This window comes from Balaenoptera borealis, assembly GCF_965194805.1.
Source record: "Balaenoptera borealis genome assembly, chromosome: 16".
In the NCBI taxonomy this organism is placed as follows: Eukaryota; Metazoa; Chordata; class Mammalia; order Artiodactyla; family Balaenopteridae; genus Balaenoptera; species Balaenoptera borealis.
Genome location: NC_138872.1, coordinates 85,562,136 through 85,585,282, shown reverse-complemented (window position 1 = coordinate 85,585,282; position 23,147 = coordinate 85,562,136). Strand labels below are relative to the sequence as shown.

General features: G+C 47.3%; 3 protein-coding genes across 2 annotated transcripts; 2 read left to right on the top strand and 1 right to left on the bottom strand.

Moving 5' to 3' along the window:
• Nucleotides 1-23,147, bottom strand: part of LOC309614468 (uncharacterized protein) — a 123,213-nt gene that overhangs the window by 11,369 nt on the left and 88,697 nt on the right.
• Nucleotides 893-4,208, top strand: LOC309614473 (speedy protein E4A-like). The gene is made up of 3 exons (XM_082362870.1): nucleotides 893-1,043; nucleotides 2,572-2,740; nucleotides 2,901-4,208. Exons 1-3 carry the CDS (start codon nucleotides 895-897, stop codon nucleotides 2,958-2,960), a joined length of 378 nt encoding a protein of 125 aa, XP_082218996.1. The 5' UTR covers nucleotides 893-894; the 3' UTR covers nucleotides 2,961-4,208.
• LOC309614470 (speedy protein E4A-like) lies at nucleotides 15,453-22,186 on the top strand. The gene is made up of 3 exons (XM_082362867.1): nucleotides 15,453-15,781; nucleotides 17,310-17,478; nucleotides 17,639-22,186. The coding sequence occupies exons 1-3, from the start codon at nucleotides 15,633-15,635 to the stop codon at nucleotides 17,696-17,698; spliced, it is 378 nt and encodes a 125-aa protein (XP_082218993.1). The 5' UTR covers nucleotides 15,453-15,632; the 3' UTR covers nucleotides 17,699-22,186.

The following is a 23,147-nucleotide window of genomic DNA, read 5'->3' as shown; positions in this document are numbered from 1 at the left end:
GGTTTCAACTGTACCCCTGAGACTCTAGCTCTTACTGGCCTTTTGAATCTTACTGGCGTGGGACGGCGGGAGGGGGTGGGGGGCAACACAAGCCACCTTCGCCCCCTGACGTGACTGTCAATTGAGAAATTGGCTGTGAGTAACTCCATGCCCTCTGCACTGGTACGTGAATGCATGATGAAGGGGCATCACTCCCTGTCACTCGGCCCCCCTAGAAGGGGAGTCACCCCTTTTCCTCCCACAGTGAATGGTCTTCCCTCCCCTCTTCCCATCAGCTTCACCCTGGGCCACATCTTGGCATTTCCCCAGGGGGGGGGCGTGGTTCTCCCTCTTGGCTCTGGAATGCTCCCACGACAGCCCTGTTCCCACTGGCAAACATCTGCCCTCTTTTCACAGAGGATCCCGTCATTAGGAAATTCCTCGCCTGGGACAAAACCCTGCAAGTATCTGACAAGGTAAGTCCCCCACTGAGATGGATTCCTGCTCCAGCGCCTGTCCTGGGTGGGCACGCGGGGTGCTTTCTACACCCACGTTTCCACTCCCCTCCCAACCTGATGCCTTGTCAACACTTCCCTCCAGGGGCCTCGAGGTCCCCTCTGGGATCTGAGCCCCAGGTGTGCCCCTTTGGTGGTTGCTGCCTAAGTCCCCTCTCCTCTCAGCTCCTGGGGACTCGCCTTGGCTCCGGTTCATCAAACACCGTCCAGTGCCAGCGGCCCTAAGTCCACGCCCTCAAACCCACAGCCTCCCATCCTTGGAGCGTCGCAAACTCTGACCTTCTGTCCTCTACCCTCCCCCAAATAATCAGGCTCACCCAACACGGGGGTCTCTTCTCCAAGTGGCACCACCCATTCCTCGTCCCCTGCTCCCTTATCCCACTGTTTTTCCTCTTCCACGATGTGGAAGATGTGCCTCTTTTCTGGCAAGCTTCTCCTACGTTTTTTTCCCTCTTTCCATCAGTATCTCCTGTCGATGGTGATAGCTTATTTCAGCCGGGCCGGGCTCTTCTCCTGGCAATTCCAGAGAATCCATTTCTTTATAGCTCTGTGAGTATCTTGCTCCGTCCCCTCCATCAATATTCAACACCCTGGGAGGGCGCAGGGAGAGACCTGGGGCTCTGACCTTTCATCTATTTTTTTAAACCCCTCTGTACCGTTTACTCTGGCTGTGAAAATGACAGGATTACGGTAGAGTGGTTTCTTTTTCAAACGAAGTTATGTTTTTTACACCATTCATTGTCAAAACAAACTGCCCTAATGTCAATTAAAACACTGAACGAAACAAAGCAAAACACGAAACCTTCCTAAGAGGAGAGGAAGAAAGAACTGACACCATCCTGCCCACAAGTAAATAGACTTGAGACGTTTCCGGTTCTGATTCTCCGGTCTCGGGTCTTCCCACATCAGCACCAAGTGTGATTATCTTCCGTTTCTGCGTTCCCACGACAAATGCCACAATCGGGGCCCTTATCACATAGCGCGGACCTGGTAGAAAATGCTCCCCACTGATGTTTCTTCCACGTCTCCCAAGCCAGTCGGCTCTATCTGCCTGAATGTCCTTCCAAAACCCAGGTCTGACCGCGTCACACAATGTCATTGGCTAATTACGTGCCAAATCAAGGCCAGAGTTCTGGGTTGGAATTCAACTCTCTCTGCAGTCTCCATCACACTGTCCTGACACTTTATTCCTTTGTGTCACTGTTCCTTCCACATACCCTGCCCTCTAAGTTTCTATTGTGCTTTTCTGTCCAGGGATCTTTCCCACACATTTACCTGAAGAAAATGACCCTATCCTTAAAGTGGGTTCAAACACCAAAACCTTCACGATGCCTGATCTCCCTAACTTCTGCATCCCGGAGGCACTTTAGTTAAAATCGTATTAGAATGTGATGCTTTGCATTACAGTCATTTCTTATCTCCCCCCTTCCCCTTCCCCAGTCCCATTAGACTAGACACAATGTGGAAGGCAGGTCTTGTCAAAATGTCAATGCATTCCCAAAACACTCAGCACAATTCTTTTCATTTTGCGAATGTCTGTTATTGTGAGTCTTCGAGGTAATCAGTATTGCATTTGGCTACGAGATAAAATGTTCATTCATTCATTCATTCATTCATTCATCTAATGAAACCTTATAAAGTACACCCTACACGCTGGGGAATATGAGGTGATGGGAGCAGAGATTCACAAAAGGCTGTTGAATTAATGCATCAAGATGAACCAAGCCCTAAATGTGTCCTTTGGTAGGAGAGGGATGAATGCAGAAATAGATCAGATCAGCTCCTGCCCTCAGGAACTGTACATACACCTACAACATAGGGAGAGAGGTGTGTGCGCATACAACAAGTTGAAGGGAACAGGGGGTTTGGATTTTGTCCCCGGCATCAAGGTGTGAGAGGCACCCTTGCGAAGGTCCTGCCTGGCCAGTGGCGCCTTGATGACTGGGCGGCCCTCGGGGACGCTGGGCAGGGCTGGGTGGGTCGTGTCAGGATGCTCAGCCCGCCTCTTTTCTGGGAAGCTGATCTCAAGGGGAGGCCCTTCCTGTGCTGATGACAGCCACCTGATGTCTTTCCCCAGCTATGTGGCCAACGACATGGAAGAGGACAACCAGGCCCCCAAACAGGCCATCTTTTCGTTCCTCTATGGAAAGAACCGCTCCCAGCGTCCCTTGTTCCACAAACTGCGTCTCCAGTTCATCCGTTCCATGGGCTGGAACGCTAGGGTCACTCGGGAAGAGTGCGAGCAGGTGGGTGGGCTGTGGCGGTCTGGGGGAGGGGCAGGGCCGGAGAGGAGGTGGGGATCATGGGGGATTCGGTCTGGGACTTGGGGACGGACGACAAAGAACCGGACGCGGGGCACGGGGAGGCAGCGTCATCCTCATTTCCAGGGGCTGTTTGTCTTTCCAGATCCAGGCTTTTGATCCAGAGCTCTGGGTGTGGGGAAGAGATCGCGCCCTCTTGCCCTAGAGGCCCCAGGACCACGCAGGCCTGAGGTCATCGGCCTGCGCAAAGGTAGGTCTGCGTCCGCAAAGGTGCGGGCGGAATGAACGCGTTGCTTACTGAGGAAATCGGAGGAATCCCACTGCTGGACCCACATCACCTCTCACGCTGTGAAGGGGGCCAGCCGGGCACACAGCCACACGCCGACTCAGCGCCCAGCCGCGGCCTCACAGCCACACACACACACCAGCACCGTGGGACCCGTGGGCGCCAGACCTCGGGGAAACCAGTCTGTCACAGACGCATGGGTCTCACTGAAGTCATTTCACCCAAAGCAATTGGGTCCAAATAACAGCTTTGATGAGATGGTGATTTTTTTCCATATACGGTGTTTCGAGTTTCTCTTTTTAATTCATTTTTGGCCTTACATCCCTCAGGGATATGGGTTCTAGGATTTACCTACCACAAAGTAAATGTCTACAAACAGGATATTAGATGGAACAGCCTACACGTTCAATAAGAAAAGACCAATTATGACTAGCTTTATTTTCATCCAAATTTACTTTCCAATTGCTTACGGCCAGATCACCTGTGACTCTTTATTTCCCCTGACTCACCGCTTCTGGACCAATGATTCCTCTTGTACAAGTCACCTTTTCCCCCCCAACTTTATGGTCAAGACGGTTTATCAGAACGAGTGAAGGTTAAGGAATGCCATCTTCAGCATGGCTTATTACAATGGACACATTAGAGTTCTAGATGTGGGCAGAGGACTGAGCAAACATTTGGTTGAAATCTTGCAAACTAGCTGCCTTAGTCCCTTCGACCTGCCCTAACAAGATACTACAGACTGCGTGGCTTATAAACAACAGACCACAGTCTCTTTTACGAGGGCAATAATCTCATTCATGAGGGCTCTACCCCATGACCTAATAACCTCCCAAAGACCCCCACCCTCCTAATACCAGCCCCTTAGCGGTTAAGATTTTAAGATTTCAACATAAGAATTTGGGGGGACACAAACATTCAGCCCATAACACTAACCAAGTCTAGGACTGACTATTATTTAAACATTAGGATCCAGGGACTTCCCTGGTGGCTCAGTGGTTAAGAATCCGCCTGCCAAAGCAGGGCACACGGGTTCGAGCCCTCGTCCGGGAAGACCCCGCATGCCGCGGAGCAACTAAGCCCGTGCGCCACAACTACTGAGCCTGCGCTCTAGAGCCCGCGAGCCACAACTACTGAGCCTGCGCTCTAGAACCCACGAGCCACAACTACTGAGCCTGTACTCTAGAGCCCACGAGCCACAACTACTGAGCCTGTACTCTAGAGCCCACGAGCCACAACTACTGAGCCTGCGCTCTAGAGCCCGCGAGCCACAACTACTGAGCCTGTGCTCTAGAGCCCACGAGCCACAACTACTGAGCCTGCACTCTAGAGCCCGCGAGCCACAACTACTGAGCCTGCGCTCTAGAGCCCGCGAGCCACAACTACTGAGCCTGCGCTCTAGAGCCCACGAGCCACAACTACTGAGCCTGCGCTCTAGAGCCCACGAGCCACAACTACTGAGCCTGCGCTCTAGAGCCCACGAGCCACAACTACTGAGCCTGCGCTCTAGAGCCCACGAGCCACAACTACTGAGCCTGCGCTCTAGAGCCCGCGAGCCACAACTACTGAGCCTGCGCTCTAGAGCCCACGAGCCACAACTACTGAGCCTGCGCTCTAGAGCCCACGAGCCACAACTACTGAGCCTGCGCTCTAGAGCCCACGAGCCACAACTACTGAGCCTGCGCTCTAGAGCCCGCGAGCCACAACTACTGAGCCTGCGCTCTAGAGCCCACGAGCCACAACTACTGAGCCTGCGCTCTAGAGCCCACGAGCCACAACTACTGAGCCTGCGCTCTAGAGCCCGCGAGCCACAACTACTGAGCCTGTACTCTAGAGCCCACGAGCCACAACTACTGAGCCTGCGCTCTAGAGCCCACGAGCCACAACTACTGAGCCTGCGCTCTAGAGCCCACGAGCCACAACTACTGAGCCTGTGCGCGCCTAGAGCCCGTGCTCCGCCACAAGAGAAGCGTCATGAGAAGCAACAGAGAGTGGTCCTCGCTCACCACAACTAGAGAAAGCCCATGCGCAGCAACAAAGACCCAATGCAGCCAAAAATAAAATAAAGAAAATAAGTCAATTAAAAATTAATAATAAACTAGACATTAGGATCCAGGATTAGCATTAGGGAACAGGCAGCAGGTCTCCTGGTCCACGATGCTGACCGGTCAGTGATGTCTGTAGTGTGGTTCCAAGTTCAGAATTTAAGTGGTGCCAAAGGACCAAGGTGAGTTAAGACTAAAGCAGCATTCTCCAAATGCCAGCTCCCTGAGCAGAATCACCTGGAGTCTTGGCTATAAAGCAGATGACTGGGCCTGGCCTTAGGTGTATTCAGTAGTTTTTGCAGTCAGGCTCACCAAACTCCAAGAATCGCACTTGAAAACAATGAATGGTTCAGGATTGGGGCTCCGAATGGAGAATTTCAGATAAAACTGCAATCATAAATGAGTCTCAATTCTGGTGAGAACTAAGAATGTGAAAACCTTTGTATCTGGACAGTTGCCACTTTGAAATCTGACGTCCTTGCTCCTTCTCTTACTTCCAGATCACAGAGCCCAGGAGAGATGAGGATGTTGCACAGGAGGTCAATCCACACGCTGACGACAGCCGTGAGGAAGGGAGGGAGAAGCCTCTTGTGCAGATGATCGGGAAGAACCCAGCGTCTTCCAGAATGAGCTCAAGAGAGTTTTCGTGTCACACTCCTGGGAGCGGGGCATGCTTCTAGGAGTCTGTGGCAGGACAATAAGAAATCAGGGTTCTGTCACGTTCCATCCCTTTGGAAGGCACCACCCCAATTTTCAGATCATTTCATTCAAATCTCCCCTGGGATGAACACTGGAGGTCCCATTTTTTACACACTTCTTTGCCCCAGTCTAGAAGCATTTGAAGGTGGCGTGTAGGGGGCTCAGAACAGGAGGGAATAACTTTAAAATATATAATTAGAGCCACACGGTCATGACTGATGACTTAACTTTCACTGGCTTATTTTGAAAATGTCACCTATAAAATTATTGTATTTTTATATTTTATATTTATAGATGTATTTTAAATAGTTTTGAAATAGTCTTCATTGTGAAACATCTTATTCCCACCAAGTTTTGTGATGAGTATTACAGCTGTTGTATATTTACACCTATATACAATTTTATTCACATTTTCAAGAGAGATTTTTGGTTTTATCTATTACATAATACACATTTTATCTATTACATAATATTTCCATTCTACTTATAGCTAGGTGGGTATTTCCTCCCAATTCTTGTAAGCATAAATTTGTACATTGTTAGTTCTCATTACTGAATTGTGGGAATTCAGTCGTAAGTTTTTAACTTGTCTCAACAAGTTCGTATGTTATTTTAGATTATTAAAGAGTACCGTGCAATGCAGCTTTTGGGGAAATATAATAAAGATGAAAGTCTTCTCACAGTCATGATGTGTGTGGTCATTACCAGTGTGCTTCGCCTGTTTGCTGCCCGATGAGGTGTGGCTTAATGGCGTTGTGATTATCCAACCACATTTCTTAACTCTGAAAAATAATCCTGAATTATTTTTCATGGAGGAAAAACTGCAGAAGATGAGGCAGATCTTGCATCATTCAGGACTCCAATACTGAGAGACAAGTGTTGGGTAAAAGGAAACACGGCTTTACTGAGGAAGCCGGCAGCCCAGGGGGGAAGGTGGACTCGTCCCAAAGAACCTACTCTCCCCTCCTGAGGTTTTGCTTGAGGACTATATAGGGAAAAGAGAAAGGGGCTGCATGTTGAAGACAGGGTTACAGGGTGCGTGATCAGCTCACGGACATTCTTCTGATTGGTCGGTGGTGAGGTAGCGGGGACTCAACATCATCAGCCTTCTGCTTCCAACGGGTCTGGGGTCTGCGTGCTTGTGGGCAGCATGCAGTTAACTTCTTCCACCTGCTGGGGGTTTCAGTCTCTGCAAAACAGCTCCAAGGACGTGCCTCATACTATTACCCCATAGCCCTTGAGGAGCAACTAAAGGCCCTGGACTTCGTTTAACGGCTAAAGTATGATGATTTTGTCTTTGCTGTTTTTTCGACCGCGCCACGCAGCTTGTGGGATCTTAGTTCCCTGACCAGGGATCAAACACAGGCCTCTAGCAGTGGACGCGCACAGTCCTAACCCCTGAAATGCCAGGGAATTCCTGACAGTCCACTTTAAAGAGAAAAAACCAGACCAAAAGGAACACACTTTTAAGGAAGCTTAACTTTCTCAGAAACGCAGAAATTTTGTTGTGCATTTATTTTCTTTCTTTTTTTCTTTTAATACATTTATTTATTTATTTATTTATTTATTTATTTATTTTTCTCTGCGTTGGGTCTTCGCTGTTGCACGTAGGCTCTCTCTAGTTGCGGTGAGCGGGGGCTTCTCTTCGTTGTGGTGCGTCGGCTGCTCAATGCGGTGGCTTCTCTTGTTGCGGAGCATGGGCTCTAGGCACGTGGGTTCCAGTAGTTGTGGCTCGCGGGCTCTAGAGGATTTTTTATTGTTTACTTTTTGCAAGTATTCATCAAATGCGTATTACCTGAATGAATGACAAATCATTTCTTCCAGCAATCCTCAAACTGCTTAAAACTATGACAATATTGAGCGTTTCAAATTTCATATGACCTCACTCTCTCCGTGTTCTAGTTTCTAAAAGCATGTGGGATCTTCCCGGACCAGGGCTCGAACCCGTGTGCCTTGCGCTGGCAGGCGGATTCTTAACCGCTGCACCACCAGGGAAGTCCCTGTGCATTTATTTTCAAGAAAATAAGGCGGCCGGATGAATTCACAACTAGGGGCAGAAAGCTCTTCCTGTGAGATACAGAATCTCTGCTGTTTAGGCAGATTTAGAGAACAACTTTTCCAACCACTTATTAAGGAGACCAATACTCCACGAAAAATTATATCATTTTTACAGAGAGAAAACCAAACTCCAGCTTTGCATCAATATAATATTTGATACTTAAGAGAACCATAAGCTCTTTTTTGAAAATCTCTGCAATAAACATCAAAACTGAGCCACCTTCGGCTGAGACCAATACAATTCCCTTTCCACCAATCTCCTACAACTTTCTAGATTCATTCAGGTGGTGTCCTTCACTATCCTCTTTCTGGTGCTGGAACAATCGGTCATTTTACTTTAGGACCAAACTATTTTTGTTCCTGTTAATAAACAAAACTACATCTCATCATCTTGCATACAAAGTTGTACCTCTCGGTTGCTGGAACCAAGCAGGACCCTGCAGGGCCCTTCCGTGTCCCCTGCCTCTTGCTTGTAAAACAGCTGCAGTCTCCCAGGCCTCCCCTGAGTCACAAAACAACAGGTTCAAGCAGTTCACGATTAGGACAACAGCAGTCACAGACTCTTTAGGTCCTCCCCAAGGACATAAGTAACAGTGTCAGAGACACATTCCTAACTTGTTTGGCAGATACTAAAACCGCTACAAGAGGAGAGAGCTAACTGTATGATGACCAGACTGGAGCTATGACGTAAGCTGCTCCATCTTGAGCAGACCTGAACCAATGGCTTACACAATTCCAGGAACTGGCCTCAAGGAAATGGGAACAAACCAACACTGGACTTGAAGATTAACTGTGCCGGAAACAATCAACATGACACTGACCACACCACTGCATGACCAATGTCAAGATGATGGTCAGAGCTGACTGTGCTACTCTGCATGTAGCCCCCACCTGCACAGCCCAGAGACTTCCCGTCTTTTCCCTGTAAACCCCTTTTCCCTCTAACTGGCAACTGGGAGATGCTGTGGGGGACACTAGTCCACCATCTTCCCACGTTGCCAGCTTCCTGAATAAAGCATCGTTCTTCTTCCACCAACCCTTGTCTCTGGAACATTGACTTCTGAGCGATGAGCAGCTGCACCTGAGTTCTGTTCCAGCCGATAACATTACTATTGCTCAAGCCTCATTCATATTATATTCATAACAACTTTGAACCAAAGTTACTTCCATTGCACAAAGAAAACTAGGAGTGAATAACTGACAACTGCCCATCACACACCAGCACTGTAGGCTAGCAGAGCTCATGAACACACGTAACACAACATTACGAAGCCACAAACATCCCTTACACAACTTCTCCAAGTGCCAGAGACAAACACATTCATTAACACACCCACAGATATAGCCTCTAGGTAACAAATAAAAATATGCAGCAAGAGCATAGAACTTGAGATTATGCTTAGTGATCAACGTTTCAGGTTTCTGTCTTGCTTACAAATGACCTCGGTATCCAATGATTATCCAGTCAGTAACACAATTTAGTATCAGTTCAAGGGTTTACGTAAACTAAAGATCTTGGAATGTATCGACAAGCTGACACAGTACAAAACATAGTTACTGTTGAAATAAAGTTTGTCAGAAGAATCATTAAATGTGGCTAAACACAAATTTACATTTTTCATAACCTTAAATATTAAGTAGAAGTAATGTTAGCTTATTTGATGGGTACACCTATATAAATTTAGGAAGAACACACCCAAGTAGAATTGTTTTCAATGTATGCCTAATACTGATAAATAAGATAGGAGTAACTTTGTATTAAACCAAAACTATTAAACTAGCTTCATTTGCCAAAGATTTACCTAAATTATGTAAACTTGAAGTCTTTAAATTTCTGAGTTGATTTTTTTGTTTGTTTGTGTTTTTGACTGCACCGAGAGGCTTGCTGGATCTTAGTTCCCTGACCAGGGACTGAACCCGGGCCCTGGCAGTGAAAGCACCGAGTCCTAACCACTGCACTGCCAGGGAATTCCCTGACTTGATTTCCGTAAGAATACTTTTCTAGCACATTTAAAGTATCAGAAGTTCAAATTCCTTTCTCTCTGAGAATTTTAGGGATACATAATTTTTATAAGCACATTTGTATCTTTGTAAGCCAATCAGGACAGAAACCCTTGAATTTAAGAGACTCTACAATCTACTTTAATAGATCCAGAAGCAGAAAAACATTACATACTCACACTGTCAGAGGTAAAGGCCTTTCTGAATTACAGACACACAGACATACAGAGAAATGGAACTTTTACCTTCAGTTCTAAAGTCTTAGACATCGGTCAGGAATAAACACTCACCAGTCTAGAGATTAAAGAGCCGTTCTCCTCCCATTGGGCAAGAGATTCTTAACTGATCTGATCTGAGCTTGTCAAAGTAGACAAATAGACGAACAGAAAAGACTAAGAAAAGACTATCAAACCAGATCCTCTGCCACCTCTCACCTAACTGAGATTAGCTCTGTAGAAACTTAATCGCTTTGGAGAGACCATCAAAAGTCTTCAAACGACAGAGCCAAACTCAGAATCACTGCTGCTACAAATAGGGAAGCACTTAGCTGTAATCTGAAAACAAAGCAGAAACACAAAAGTAATAGAAGGGGAAACTAAAGAAACGGAAAGTGAGCCAAGTTCAATGGCTGCTTGGGTGGGTTCACCCCTGGGAGAGGAGAAAAGATGTACCTGGGCTTCACCGGCTCAGGAAACACACCACTTGTTGCTGGGCTTTTACAGCTTTATTTACGTATAACTGATATACAAAATCCAGCCCAGGTTTAATTTGTATAACTTGATGAGTTTGGACATATGCACACACCTGTGATACCATCACCACCATCACGGTAATATACTCATCACTTCCAAAAGATTCCTTCTATCCCTTTGTGTCTCTGTATGTGTGTTAGGAATACTTAACACAGCACCAGGTACATGAAAAGGTGCTCAACGTCACTAATCATCCGGGAAATGCAAATCAAAATCATCATGAGATATTACCTCACATCTGCTGGAATGGCTACAATTTTTTCTTTCTTTTTAAACATAGAGTTGTCAAGGTTGTAGAGAAATCGTAACCCTTGCATATTGTAGGCAGGAATGTAACATCGTGCAGGCACTGTGGAAAACAGTATGGAGTTTTCTCAAAATCTTTTAAATAAAAATTCCATATGATCCAGCAATCCCACTTCTGGGTATACAGGCCCCGCTCAGAGACATTGCAGCTTCAGTTCCAGAACACTGCAATGAAGCGAATACCGCCATAACGCAAGTCACATGAATTTTTTGGTGTACCCGTGCATGAGAAACTTACGTTTACACTATTCTGTAGTCTGTTAAGTGTGCGATAGCCTTGTGTCTAAAAAAACAACGTACATACCTTTATTGAAATATACTTTAGGGAAGAGAAATATACATCAATGGAACAGGATAGGAAGCCCAGAGATAAACCCACGCACATATGGTCACCTTATCTTTGATGAAGGAGGCAAGAATATACAGTGGAGAAAAGACAGCCTCTTCAATAAGCGGGGCTAGGAAAACTGGACAGCTACCTGTCAAAGAATGAAATGAGAACACTACCTAACACCATAACACAAAAATAAACTCAAAATGGATTAAAGACCTAAATGTAAGGCCCGACACTAGAAAACTCTTAGAGGAAAACATAGGCAGAACACTCTATCACATAAATCACAGCAAGATCCTTTTTGACCCATCTCTTAGAAAAATGGAAATAAAAACAAAAATAAACAAATGGGACCTAAGGAAACTTAAAAGCTTTTGCACAGCAAAGGAAACCATAAACAAGACAAAAAAACAACCCTCAGAGTGGGAGAAAATATTTGTAAACGAAGCAACTGACAAAGGATTCACCTCCAAAATATACAAGCGGCTCACGCAGCTCAATATCAAAAAAACAAACAACTCAATCCAAAAATGGACACAAGACCTCGATGGACATTTCTCCAAAGAAGATATAAGATTGCCAACAAACACGTGAAAAGGATGCTCAACAACACTAATCATTAGAGAAATGCAAATCAAAACTACAATGAGGTATCACCTCACACCACTCAGAATGGCCATCCTCAAAAAATCTACACACAATAAATGCTGGAGAGGGTGTGGAGAAAAGGGAACCCTCCTCCTGCACTGTTGCTGGGAACGTACATTGATACAGCCACTATGGAGAACAGTATGGAGGTTCCTTAAAAAACTAAAAATAGAACTACCATACGACCCAGCAATCCCACTACTGGGCATATACCCTGAGAAAACCATAATTCAAAAAGAGTCATGTACCAAAATGTTCATTGCAGCTCTATTTACAATAGCCAGGACATGGAAGCAACCTAAGTGTCCATCATCGGATGAATGGATAAAGAAGATGTGGCACATATATACAATGGAATATTACTCAGCCATAAAAAGAAATGAAATGGAGGTATTTGTCGTGAGGTGGATGGAGTTAGAGTCTGTCGTACAGAGTGAAGTAAGTCAGAAAGAGAAAAGCAAATACAGTATGCTAACACATATATATGGAATCTAAGGGAAAAAAAAAAAGGTCATGAAGAACCTAGTGGCAAGACGGGAATAAAGACACAGACCTACTAGAGAATGGACTTGAGGATATGGGGAGGGGGAGGGGTGAGATGTGACAGGGTGAGAGAGTGGCATGGACATATATACACTACCAAATGTAAAATAGATAGCTAGTGGGAAGCAGCCGCATAGCACAGGGAGATCAGCTCGGTGCTTTGTGACCACCTAGAGGGGCGGGATAGGGAGGGTGGCAGGAAGGGAGATGCAAGAGGAAAGAGATATGGGAACATATGTATATGTATAACTGATTCACTTTGTTATAAAGCAGAAACTAACACACCATTGTAAAGCAATTATACTCCAATAAAGATGTTTAAAAAAAAAAAAAATTTTGGTAAGTAGACTAGAATTTCTTAATTGGAATCGAGGGGCAGGCTTTGGACAATCCATGGACTTTGTGAAATCCAAAGGTGCCCTTTTTTGTTGTTTTGTGTTTGTTTGTAGACCCCCTTTGAAGGGTGCGTGAGCACCTGTACTTCTCTCTGATTTTAGCTTCTCAAAATGGCTCTTGGACTCAAAGGTGCCTGAGGGTGGCGGACGTGTGCTCCCCCAGTACAGAATTCTGAACACAGTGTCAGTACACATTGAGCAGAAGCGCTCTGCCAAACTGCGTGTTTTAACGTAACTTTTCAATCCAGTCAGTCAGTGCACCTGGGATCTTTTTTTACATACCTATCTCACTCTTATAAGGCTTAACCGTTGCTGCTTCCCCTAAGTTTCCTTGTCCCTCTCCCCACTCTCCCACCAGGCCGTGGAAAAGGAATGCGAGCGAGGGGGAGAGTCCAGCAGGGAGAGGACAGCGCACCTGCTGGGAAGCGGTAAAGAGGGGTCCGGACACCTTGAGGGGGGTTTTGGAGGACGGGCAGAGGTTGGGTCAGTGGCAGGAGATACCATTTACCCCTGATCTCTGGGACAAGCGCACACATAGGTCTGACAGTTACTTGTGTTTTCATTCAAACTGGCTGCCAGGTTGGAATGACCCATGATGATGTCACAGGCTTCCGACCTTCCTGATTGGAAGGACCAGACTCCGTGGCGCTCGGCAGCAGAGGTGGACAATAGCATCTCGCCAGAGCTTTTCTCCACTGCCAGTTGCCCCGCAGCTCGGAGAAGGGACGACCACTTGTGTTTTGCCCAAGTCCAGAAGAAGAGTTGGGACAAAGCAGAGTCTAGGCGTCGAGGAAGGGAAGAGTTTGGGAGAAATCATGGCCAATCGTCAACCGAGTTCCCAGGTTGAGGACCAGGACTCCCAGCCCAGCTCCTCAGGGTACCCCCTGGAGGTGACTGTCAACGAAGAAAGCCCAGGACCGTCAGGTGAGGGAGCTGGCACGAGAAGGAACTTCAGAGGCTTGACCAGTAAGGAGGAGAGGGTACAGAGGTCGGGAAGGAGCACCTGCGTCAGGTGCCTATGAAAGAAGGGAGACATTCGGAAAGCCAGGGATTGAGGGAGGAGAGGACAGGAGCTGGGGACACGGAAAACCTGGGAAGCAAGAAAGAGGGTTAGGAGATGAGATCCAAGGATGAGAGAGGGGAAGAGAGGAAACAAGGGGAGGGTTCTTTTTCTTCTTTTTTCCTAGTGGGAGAAATTATCTACCATGAGAAAGAGTTTTCAGGACAGGAAGCCGGAAAAATGACAAAATGAGTCAGGGGAGGGATAGGTAGATATGGACAGAGAAAGATGGAAAGATGACTTGGGGCAAGGTCAGAGGTCTATACGACTGAAAAGGGTAGGGGTGTTTCGGGGGGGAGGCGGAGTCGGGGTGGGGTTGGGTGGTCACCAGTGGCTGAATTCCCAAGACGAGAACGTCCTATTGTAGTCTCTTGTCTTTTCTCAGCCCCCTGGGCCGGCTGCAGCTCCCCGCCTCAGCGCCCTGGCTCTAAGAGGAAGAGGTCAGTGGCGTTCAGAGAGGAGGAGGAGGAGGGCGAGCCGGCCACTGAGGCCCAGGACACCTGGGTCGTGGAGTCGCTGAGTGGGCTCAAGATGAAGCTCAAGCGACAGCGGGTGTCTTCAGTGCTGCCTGAGCACCACGAGGTCTTCACCAGGATGCTCGGTAAGGACCAGCACCACCCACCCACCGCCCAGCACCCTCCAATCCTATACTTGAAAAACAAACAAACAAAAACTTCCAATGACTACACTTTCCCAATGGAAAAGAATTCCCTGCTACTTGGTGCACTCTCCGTCCCTGGCGGACTGTCTACGGATAAAGGACACAGGGGACACATAAATGATACAGGATTAGGTTAGACTCACAAATGATACAAGACTGGGTTAGATTTAGAAATGATACAGGATTAGGTTCGCTTGGTTTCAACTGTACCCCTGAGACTCTAGCTCTTACTGGCCTTTTGAATCTTACTGGCGTGGGACGGCGGGAGGGGGTGGGGGGCAACACAAGCCACCTTCGCCCCCTGACGTGACTGTCAATTGAGAAATTGGCTGTGAGTAACTCCATGCCCTCTGCACTGGTACGTGAATGCATGATGAAGGGGCATCACTCCCTGTCACTCGGCCCCCCTAGAAGGGGAGTCACCCCTTTTCCTCCCACAGTGAATGGTCTTCCCTCCCCTCTTCCCATCAGCTTCACCCTGGGCCACATCTTGGCATTTCCCCAGGGGGGGGCGTGGTTCTCCCTCTTGGCTCTGGAATGCTCCCACGACAGCCCTGTTCCCACTGGCAAACATCTGCCCTCTTTTCACAGAGGATCCCGTCATTAGGAAATTCCTCGCCTGGGACAAAACCCTGCAAGTATCTGACAAGGTAAGTCCCCCACTGAGATGGATTCCTGCTCCAGCGCCTGTCCTGGGTGGGCACGCGGGGTGCTTTCTACACCCACGTTTCCACTCCCCTCCCAACCTGATGCCTTGTCAACACTTCCCTCCAGGGGCCTCGAGGTCCCCTCTGGGATCTGAGCCCCAGGTGTGCCCCTTTGGTGGTTGCTGCCTAAGTCCCCTCTCCTCTCAGCTCCTGGGGACTCGCCTTGGCTCCGGTTCATCAAACACCGTCCAGTGCCAGCGGCCCTAAGTCCACGCCCTCAAACCCACAGCCTCCCATCCTTGGAGCGTCGCAAACTCTGACCTTCTGTCCTCTACCCTCCCCCAAATAATCAGGCTCACCCAACACGGGGGTCTCTTCTCCAAGTGGCACCACCCATTCCTCGTCCCCTGCTCCCTTATCCCACTGTTTTTCCTCTTCCACGATGTGGAAGATGTGCCTCTTTTCTGGCAAGCTTCTCCTACGTTTTTTTCCCTCTTTCCATCAGTATCTCCTGTCGATGGTGATAGCTTATTTCAGCCGGGCCGGGCTCTTCTCCTGGCAATTCCAGAGAATCCATTTCTTTATAGCTCTGTGAGTATCTTGCTCCGTCCCCTCCATCAATATTCAACACCCTGGGAGGGCGCAGGGAGAGACCTGGGGCTCTGACCTTTCATCTATTTTTTTAAACCCCTCTGTACCGTTTACTCTGGCTGTGAAAATGACAGGATTACGGTAGAGTGGTTTCTTTTTCAAACGAAGTTATGTTTTTTACACCATTCATTGTCAAAACAAACTGCCCTAATGTCAATTAAAACACTGAACGAAACAAAGCAAAACACGAAACCTTCCTAAGAGGAGAGGAAGAAAGAACTGACACCATCCTGCCCACAAGTAAATAGACTTGAGACGTTTCCGGTTCTGATTCTCCGGTCTCGGGTCTTCCCACATCAGCACCAAGTGTGATTATCTTCCGTTTCTGCGTTCCCACGACAAATGCCACAATCGGGGCCCTTATCACATAGCGCGGACCTGGTAGAAAATGCTCCCCACTGATGTTTCTTCCACGTCTCCCAAGCCAGTCGGCTCTATCTGCCTGAATGTCCTTCCAAAACCCAGGTCTGACCGCGTCACACAATGTCATTGGCTAATTACGTGCCAAATCAAGGCCAGAGTTCTGGGTTGGAATTCAACTCTCTCTGCAGTCTCCATCACACTGTCCTGACACTTTATTCCTTTGTGTCACTGTTCCTTCCACATACCCTGCCCTCTAAGTTTCTATTGTGCTTTTCTGTCCAGGGATCTTTCCCACACATTTACCTGAAGAAAATGACCCTATCCTTAAAGTGGGTTCAAACACCAAAACCTTCACGATGCCTGATCTCCCTAACTTCTGCATCCCGGAGGCACTTTAGTTAAAATCGTATTAGAATGTGATGCTTTGCATTACAGTCATTTCTTATCTCCCCCCTTCCCCTTCCCCAGTCCCATTAGACTAGACACAATGTGGAAGGCAGGTCTTGTCAAAATGTCAATGCATTCCCAAAACACTCAGCACAATTCTTTTCATTTTGCGAATGTCTGTTATTGTGAGTCTTCGAGGTAATCAGTATTGCATTTGGCTACGAGATAAAATGTTCATTCATTCATTCATTCATTCATTCATCTAATGAAACCTTATAAAGTACACCCTACACGCTGGGGAATATGAGGTGATGGGAGCAGAGATTCACAAAAGGCTGTTGAATTAATGCATCAAGATGAACCAAGCCCTAAATGTGTCCTTTGGTAGGAGAGGGATGAATGCAGAAATAGATCAGATCAGCTCCTGCCCTCAGGAACTGTACATACACCTACAACATAGGGAGAGAGGTGTGTGCGCATACAACAAGTTGAAGGGAACAGGGGGTTTGGATTTTGTCCCCGGCATCAAGGTGTGAGAGGCACCCTTGCGAAGGTCCTGCCTGGCCAGTGGCGCCTTGATAACTGGGCGGCCCTCGGGGACGCTGGGCAGGGCTGGGTGGGTCGTGTCAGGATGCTCAGCCCGCCTCTTTTCTGGGAAGCTGATCTCAAGGGGAGGCCCTTCCTGTGCTGATGACAGCCACCTGATGTCTTTCCCCAGCTATGTGGCCAACGACATGGAAGAGGACAACCAGGCCCCCAAACAGGCCATCTTTTCGTTCCTCTATGGAAAGAACCGCTCCCAGCGTCCCTTGTTCCACAAACTGCGTCTCCAGTTCATCCGTTCCATGGGCTGGAACGCTAGGGTCACTCGGGAAGAGTGCGAGCAGGTGGGTGGGCTGTGGCGGTCTGGGGGAGGGGCAGGGCCGGAGAGGAGGTGGGGATCATGGGGGATTCGGTCTGGGACTTGGGGACGGACGACAAAGAACCGGACGCGGGGCACGGGGAGGCAGCGTCATCCTCATTTCCAGGGGCTGTTTGTCGTTCCAGATCCAGGCTTTTGATCCAGAGCTCTGGGTGTGGGGAAGAGATCGCGCCCTCTTGCCCTAGAGGCCCCAGGACCACGCAGGCCTGAGGTCATCGGCCTGCGCAAAGGTAGGTCTGCGTCCGCAAAGGTGCGGGCGGAATGAACGCGTTGCTTACTGAGGAAATCGGAGGAATCCCACTGCTGGACCCACATCACCTCTCACGCTGTGAAGGGGGCCAGCCGGGCACACAGCCACACGCCGACTCAGCGCCCAGCCGCGGCCTCACAGCCACACACACACACCAGCACCGTGGGACCCGTGGGCGCCAGACCTCGGGGAAACCAGTCTGTCACAGACGCATGGGTCTCACTGAAGTCATTTCACCCAAAGCAATTGGGTCCAAATAACAGCTTTGATGAGATGGTGATTTTTTTCCATATACGGTGTTTCGAGTTTCTCTTTTTAATTCATTTTTGGCCTTACATCCCTCAGGGATATGGGTTCTAGGATTTACCTACCACAAAGTAAATGTCTACAAACAGGATATTAGATGGAACAGCCTACACGTTCAATAAGAAAAGACCAATTATGACTAGCTTTATTTTCATCCAAATTTACTTTCCAATTGCTTACGGCCAGATCACCTGTGACTCTTTATTTCCCCTGACTCACCGCTTCTGGACCAATGATTCCTCTTGTACAAGTCACCTTTTCCCCCCCAACTTTATGGTCAAGACGGTTTATCAGAACGAGTGAAGGTTAAGGAATGCCATCTTCAGCATGGCTTATTACAATGGACACATTAGAGTTCTAGATGTGGGCAGAGGACTGAGCAAACATTTGGTTGAAATCTTGCAAACTAGCTGCCTTAGTCCCTTCGACCTGCCCTAACAAGATACTACAGACTGCGTGGCTTATAAACAACAGACCACAGTCTCTTTTACGAGGGCAATAATCTCATTCATGAGGGCTCTACCCCATGACCTAATAACCTCCCAAAGACCCCCACCCTCCTAATACCAGCCCCTTAGCGGTTAAGATTTTAAGATTTCAACATAAGAATTTGGGGGGACACAAACATTCAGCCCATAACACTAACCAAGTCTAGGACTGACTATTATTTAAACATTAGGATCCAGGGACTTCCCTGGTGGCTCAGGGGTTAAGAATCCGCCTGCCAAAGCAGGGCACACGGGTTCGAGCCCTCGTCCGGGAAGACCCCGCATGCCGCGGAGCAACTAAGCCCGTGCACCACAACTACTGAGCCTGCGCTCTAGAGCCCGCGAGCCACAACTACTGAGCCTGCGCTCTAGAGCCCGCGAGCCACAACTACTGAGCCTGCGCTCTAGAGCCCACGAGCCACAACTACTGAGCCTGCGCTCTAGAGCCCACGAGCCACAACTACTGAGCCTGTACTCTAGAGCCCGCAAGCCACAACTACTGAGCCTGTGCGCGCCTAGAGCCCGTGCTCCGCCACAAGAGAAGCGTCATGAGAAGCAACAGAGAGTGGTCCTCGCTCACCACAACTAGAGAAAGCCCATGCGCAGCAACAAAGACCCAATGCAGCCAAAAATAAAATAAAGAAAATAAGTCAATTAAAAATTAATAATAAACTAGACATTAGGATCCAGGATTAGCATTAGGGAACAGGCAGCAGGTCTCCTGGTCCACGATGCTGACCGGTCAGTGATGTCTGTAGTGTGGTTCCAAGTTCAGAATTTAAGTGGTGCCAAAGGACCAAGGTGAGTTAAGACTAAAGCAGCATTCTCCAAATGCCAGCTCCCTGAGCAGAATCACCTGGAGTCTTGGCTATAAAGCAGATGACTGGGCCTGGCCTTAGGTGTATTCAGTAGTTTTTGCAGTCAGGCTCACCAAACTCCAAGAATCGCACTTGAAAACAATGAATGGTTCAGGATTGGGGCTCCGAATGGAGAATTTCAGATAAAACTGCAATCATAAATGAGTCTCAATTCTGGTGAGAACTAAGAATGTGAAAACCTTTGTATCTGGACAGTTGCCACTTTGAAATCTGACGTCCTTGCTCCTTCTCTTACTTCCAGATCACAGAGCCCAGGAGAGATGAGGATGTTGCACAGGAGGTCAATCCACACGCTGACGACAGCCGTGAGGAAGGGAGGGAGAAGCCTCTTGTGCAGATGATCGGGAAGAACCCAGCGTCTTCCAGAATGAGCTCAAGAGAGTTTTCGTGTCACACTCCTGGGAGCGGGGCATGCTTCTAGGAGTCTGTGGCAGGACAATAAGAAATCAGGGTTCTGTCACGTTCCATCCCTTTGGAAGGCACCACCCCAATTTTCAGATCATTTCATTCAAATCTCCCCTGGGATGAACACTGGAGGTCCCATTTTTTACACACTTCTTTGCCCCAGTCTAGAAGCATTTGAAGGTGGCGTGTAGGGGGCTCAGAACAGGAGGGAATAACTTTAAAATATATAATTAGAGCCACACGGTCATGACTGATGACTTAACTTTCACTGGCTTATTTTGAAAATGTCACCTATAAAATTATTGTATTTTTATATTTTATATTTATAGATGTATTTTAAATAGTTTTGAAATAGTCTTCATTGTGAAACATCTTATTCCCACCAAGTTTTGTGATGAGTATTACAGCTGTTGTATATTTACACCTATATACAATTTTATTCACATTTTCAAGAGAGATTTTTGGTTTTATCTATTACATAATACACATTTTATCTATTACATAATATTTCCATTCTACTTATAGCTAGGTGGGTATTTCCTCCCAATTCTTGTAAGCATAAATTTGTACATTGTTAGTTCTCATTACTGAATTGTGGGAATTCAGTCGTAAGTTTTTAACTTGTCTCAACAAGTTCGTATGTTATTTTAGATTATTAAAGAGTACCGTGCAATGCAGCTTTTGGGGAAATATAATAAAGATGAAAGTCTTCTCACAGTCATGATGTGTGTGGTCATTACCAGTGTGCTTCGCCTGTTTGCTGCCCGATGAGGTGTGGCTTAATGGCGTTGTGATTATCCAACCACATTTCTTAACTCTGAAAAATAATCCTGAATTATTTTTCATGGAGGAAAAACTGCAGAAGATGAGGCAGATCTTGCATCATTCAGGACTCCAATACTGAGAGACAAGTGTTGGGTAAAAGGAAACACGGCTTTACTGAGGAAGCCGGCAGCCCAGGGGGGAAGGTGGACTCGTCCCAAAGAACCTACTCTCCCCTCCTGAGGTTTTGCTTGAGGACTATATAGGGAAAAGAGAAAGGGGCTGCATGTTGAAGACAGGGTTACAGGGTGCGTGATCAGCTCACGGACATTCTTCTGATTGGTCGGTGGTGAGGTAGCGGGGACTCAACATCATCAGCCTTCTGCTTCCAACGGGTCTGGGGTCTGCGTGCTTGTGGGCAGCATGCAGTTAACTTCTTCCACCTGCTGGGGGTTTCAGTCTCTGCAAAACAGCTCCAAGGACGTGCCTCATACTATTACCCCATAGCCCTTGAGGAGCAACTAAAGGCCCTGGACTTCGTTTAACGGCTAAAGTATGATGATTTTGTCTTTGCTGTTTTTTCGACCGCGCCACGCAGCTTGTGGGATCTTAGTTCCCTGACCAGGGATCAAACACAGGCCTCTAGCAGTGGACGCGCACAGTCCTAACCCCTGAAATGCCAGGGAATTCCTGACAGTCCACTTTAAAGAGAAAAAACCAGACCAAAAGGAACACACTTTTAAGGAAGCTTAACTTTCTCAGAAACGCAGAAATTTTGTTGTGCATTTATTTTCTTTCTTTTTTTCTTTTAATACATTTATTTATTTATTTATTTATTTATTTATTTATTTATTTTTCTCTGCGTTGGGTCTTCGCTGTTGCACGTGGGCTCTCTCTAGTTGCGGTGAGCGGGGGCTTCTCTTCGTTGTGGTGCGTCGGCTGCTCAATGCGGTGGCTTCTCTTGTTGCGGAGCATGGGCTCTAGGCACGTGGGTTCCAGTAGTTGTGGCTCGCGGGCTCTAGAGGATTTTTTATTGTTTACTTTTTGCAAGTATTCATCAAATGCGTATTACTTGAATGAATGACAAATCATTTCTTCCAGCAATCCTCAAACTGCTTAAAACTATGACAATATTTAGCGTTTCAAATTTCATATGACCTCACTCTCTCCGTGTTCTAGTTTCTAAAAGCATGTGGGATCTTCCCGGACCAGGGCTCGAACCCGTGTGCCTTGTGCTGGCAGGCGGATTCTTAACCGCTGCACCACCAGGGAAGTCCCTGTGCATTTATTTTCAAGAAAATAAGGCGGCCGGATGAATTCACAACTAGGGGCAGAAAGCTCTTCCTGTGAGATACAGAATCTCTGCTGTTTAGGCAGATTTAGAGAACAACTTTTCCAACCACTTATTAAGGAGACCAATACTCCACGAAAAATTATATCATTTTTACAGAGAGAAAACCAAACTCCAGCTTTGCATCAATATAATATTTGATACTTAAGAGAACCATAAGCTCTTTTTTGAAAATCTCTGCAATAAACATCAAAACTGAGCCACCTTCGGCTGAGACCAATACAATTCCCTTTCCACCAATCTCCTACAACTTTCTAGATTCATTCAGGTGGTGTCCTTCACTATCCTCTTTCTGGTGCTGGAACAATCGGTCATTTTACTTTAGGGCCAAACTATTTTTGTTCCTGTTAATAAACAAAACTACATCTCATCATCTTGCATACAAAGTTGTACCTCTCGGTTGCTGGAACCAAGCAGGACCCTGCAGGGCCCTTCCGTGTCCCCTGCCTCTTGCTTGTAAAACAGCTGCAGTCTCCCAGGCCTCCCCTGAGTCACAAAACAACAGGTTCAAGCAGTTCACGATTAGGACAACAGCAGTCACAGACTCTTTAGGTCCTCCCCAAGGACATAAGTAACAGTGTCAGAGACACATTCCTAACTTGTTTGGCAGATACTAAAACCGCTACAAGAGGAGAGAGCTAACTGTATGATGACCAGACTGGAGCTATGACGTAAGCTGCTCCATCTTGAGCAGACCTGAACCAATGGCTTACACAATTCCAGGAACTGGCCTCAAGGAAATGGGAACAAACCAACACTGGACTTGAAGATTAACTGTGCCGGAAACAATCAACATGACACTGACCACACCACTGCATGACCAATGTCAAGATGATGGTCAGAGCTGACTGTGCTACTCTGCATGTAGCCCCCACCTGCACAGCCCAGAGACTTCCCGTCTTTTCCCTGTAAACCCCTTTTCCCTCTAACTGGCAACTGGGAGATGCTGTGGGGGACACTAGTCCACCATCTTCCCACGTTGCCAGCTTCCTGAATAAAGCATCGTTCTTCTTCCACCAACCCTTGTCTCTGGAACATTGACTTCTGAGCGATGAGCAGCTGCACCTGAGTTCTGTTCCAGCCGATAACATTACTATTGCTCAAGCCTCATTCATATTATATTCATAACAACTTTGAACCAAAGTTACTTCCATTGCACAAAGAAAACTAGGAGTGAATAACTGACAACTGCCC